General features: G+C 52.2%; 1 protein-coding gene across 1 annotated transcript in view; it reads right to left on the bottom strand.

The window, feature by feature from the left end:
* Nucleotides 1–3,622, bottom strand: part of ABR (ABR activator of RhoGEF and GTPase) — a 218,876-nt gene that overhangs the window by 76,387 nt on the left and 138,867 nt on the right. The window contains exon 4 of the mRNA XM_019650398.1: nucleotides 1,509–1,694. Coding sequence (XP_019505943.1) covers nucleotides 1,509–1,694 — 186 coding nt within the window. The remainder of the gene's footprint in view (nucleotides 1–1,508; nucleotides 1,695–3,622) is intronic.

Here is a 3,622-nt window from a genome sequence, read left to right as displayed (position 1 = left end):
ACCCCACAGATATCACTTCTAAGCTGGGAACTGACCAGAAGAAGCCAGGCCAGACAGGGAAGGACATTTCAGGCAGCTAGAGCCCAGAGAGGTCAAGAGTGCCTGCAGTGTGAACTGAGAATAGAAAATTCAGTGTCAGGGGCACAGAGGGTGTGTGAGGCAGCAGCCAGAGGCCAGAGAGCAGCATTCAAGGTCTCCTAAGCCATTCCTTGGAGCCTGGTCTTCATCCAATGGGCAAGGGGAGTCACTGAAGGGATTTAAGCAGAGGAGATATGGGGCTGGGTCAGGAGCTTAGGTAACTCTGCTGCTAGGAGGTTGGGGGGGGCGGGGGGGGCACGGGCCTGGAGGCGGGAGCCACTCAGAAGGCTCCAGCAGTGGTCCAGGAGGTGACGGCACCAGAACTGGTGGAGGGAAGCAGGTGGCAGTGAGCATTAAAGAAGTGGACTCTGGGACGAGGAGGTGAGGGGGGTGGGGTGGGGGAGTGGAGGTGCCAAGGGTGAGTCCAAGGGAGCTGTGGATGGATGCAGGATGAGATGGCAGCAGTACCCACTGAGATAAAAGGCCGGGAGAAGAGCAAAGAACTTCAGAGACAATAAGTTCAGTTTTGAACATGCTGAGCTGGAGGCCCTGGGAGTATCCAAGCAAGAGTTTTTTTCCAGTGTAATTAAAGTAGAGACCTGTCCACTCCACCAGTCCCACCACTGCAGGGAGGAAGAGGAGAGACGCTGCACCCTGCCCCCACCACCATTCACACCAGAGAGCGACAGCCACTGAATCCCTTCCCACCGTCAGGCTGGCAGGATGGCAGAATGAGAGCGTGTGGGGGGTGGAAGGTGAGCCTGTGGGTCTGACCTGGAGATCCTCCAGGGCACACAGCCAGAGACATACACAGAGCTAGGGGAGAGAGGGTCACAGGGGCCCTGGGACCTAGAAGACCTCTGCAAGCCTTTCCCAACATGAAGCCTCCACATGAATTCTACCAGCTCAGGCCTTGTCCCGCCCCTGCAGTGATGGGAGGGCTAGGCTCAGTGCTTTCTGCTCCAAGGTCCTCAGGAGAAGGTCCTTAGCTGACAGTCTCCCATCTGACTGCTTCATTTCACAGGCAGCGCTGAGATGCGGCAAATGCCCAAGGTCTCAGGTGAGCAGTCCCTGCCTGTCCACCTGGCACGTACCCCTCTGTAAGCTGAGGGACGGGACCGAAGCCCAGCAGGAAGGAGGGCCTTTGTTCCAGCCCTGGAGTCCCATTGGTGAGAGAGAAACGGTGCCCTATCAGGAGCACCTATGCACACGGCCCATCGCCAGCATCCCTAGAATATCTAGGTGTCACAGGAGAGACCAGGGATTGAGGCATCAGGCCCAGGATCCCCATAAAGCAGAGGCCCAAGCTTTCCTCCAGGACTCGGAAAGTTTCCAGGAGACCGGGAGAGCTCGGGCTGACCAGACCTCACCTACCACCAGTAGCTCCACTGAGGCCCTGGAGAAGGGCCCTCCATCAACAGGAGACTCACCAGCTTCTGGAAGAGATGGCCCATGGTGACCTGGCTGTCCCACTGCTGCACTTTGGGGCAGAGGTTGTCATAGAACTCTTTATGGATCTCATAGATGTCCTGGATCTTGTAGAAGATGGTTTCGATCTGCTGGATGGTGAGCACAGGCTGGGAGGTGGTGGCTGTGGCCTTCAGGGGTTTCATGGGCTGGGAGAGAGGAGGGAAAAAAGAGCAGAGGTGAGGGGCAAATAAACCAGAGCGTCCGCAGGTCCAGGACACTGATTAACCCTTCCTGCTACCCAGGTTCTCCCTAGACAAAGCAACAGGGGGCAGGGCACTGGAAGTGTGGTTCGTGTCAGGCAGCTGCTGCTACAGGCCCCAACAAACCATGTGCATCTGCGAAGAAAGGGAACCTGACAGCTAGAGCCTGGTCCGGCAGCCCTGCCAGGCCTCAGGGGTGATACCAGGACACATTTCCCTCACCCCTTGTCCCCTGAGGAGCCCCTGGCCTCCAGCCTGTACTGGGCTCACTTTTGAATTTAACAGGATCCATGTCTTTCTTCCACAATGGCCTCATGCTCCCAGTCACAAGCTCTCTTGTCACACTTCAGTGGAAGGGAGGGTTGACTGGGAACCCCTTAGGTGTTTCCTTCCAAGAAACAGAGAACAAGATTCTAGGACTTGGGAGTACAGTCTCAAAGAGACCTAAGGCCAATCTCAGCTGCACCAATATTTCACGTTCTCATCACTTAGCACAGAGAGAGTCAACAGGTGGCACACGTGCCACTGTCCTACTTCCTATACCCATGGCAGACATGGCTAAGTGATCACAATGATCTGTCTCACTGAGCCGGGTTGTAGTCTCAGGCTCTTTCTNCTGTCCCCATCTCCTTAGCCCCCAAGGAACCAGAGGCCCAGCCTCACTACCCATTTGCATGTCACTACGCTTTCCATGACTTCTGATCACACAGAGCCTCGTCTCTTCTGGTAGGCACAACAGATGCCATCACCCCGTTCTGCAAAAGGGAAAACCAAGACGCATTCACTCAATTCCTCGAGTATTTATGGAAAGCCTCTGTGCTGTGCATATACACTTCCTCTTAAGGGAGCAAAGGGTGGAAACGTGAATTAAAACTACAGACAGATAGTACTACTTTATACCTATCAATCTGGCCAAAATTTAAAAGTTTAATGATATCAAGGATTGGCAAGAGAGTGGAGGAACTAGGAACTTTCACAGACTGCTTGCGGGGGTGTAAATGAATTCAATTCTTTGAAGAGAAATTTGTTAATAATTAATAAATTAAAAATATGCATAGTTCAGGGCCGTCCGAGTGGCGAATTGGTTAAGAGTTGGCTTGGTAGATGGGGGAGGGGAGTTGTTTCTGTGTGAGGGGTTAAAAGGATAACTATTGCATTGTTCTGTACACCTGAAACTAACAATAAAAATTAAAAAAAAATAAAGAGTTGGCTTGGGAGCGCCAGCTCTGAGCAGCAGGGCCCAGGTTCGAATCCCACGTGAGGGCCAATGACGCTGCGCCCTCTATAGCTAAAATGGTGAACAACAGCTCGACCTGGAGCTGGGCTGCCATGAGCCGCTGGCAACAGTGGGCTGCTGTGAGCTACCGTGAGTGGCTGGCAACCAGCGTGAGTGGCTAGCAGCCAGTGTGAGCTGCTGTGAGCCGGCGTGAGCAGCCATCCAACGGCAAAAGAGCTACTGCCTCACCCGGGAAGAGCACAATGATCACAATACCAACATGGGCCAGTGACGTGACGTCCTCCATAACTAGACTGAAGAACAAAAGGACAGCAGCTTGTCTGGTCCCCTCCCCAATTTCCCAATAAAATCTTAAAATATATATATATATGCATAGTTCAGCCTACTACTTAGCAAATCCACTTCTGTATACAGAGCTCTGCTATCCAATACAGGAGCCACTCACTATGTACATCTACTGAGCACCTGAAATGTGACTATGCCAAACTGAGATGTGCTGTAAGTGTAAAATACCATATGTCCCCATGTATAAGACGCTCCCATGTATAAGATGCACCTTAATTTTGGGGCCCGAAATTTGAAAAAAATGTATTACATAGTTATTGAACTCAAGTTTTATTCATCATAAAATTCATAC

The sequence above is a fragment of the Hipposideros armiger genome, unplaced genomic scaffold, assembly GCF_001890085.2.
Source record: "Hipposideros armiger isolate ML-2016 unplaced genomic scaffold, ASM189008v1 scaffold_141, whole genome shotgun sequence".
Lineage (NCBI taxonomy): Eukaryota > Metazoa > Chordata > Mammalia > Chiroptera > Hipposideridae > Hipposideros > Hipposideros armiger.
Note: the sequence above shows the minus strand (reverse complement) of the source record. Positions and strands in the feature narration are given on the sequence as shown.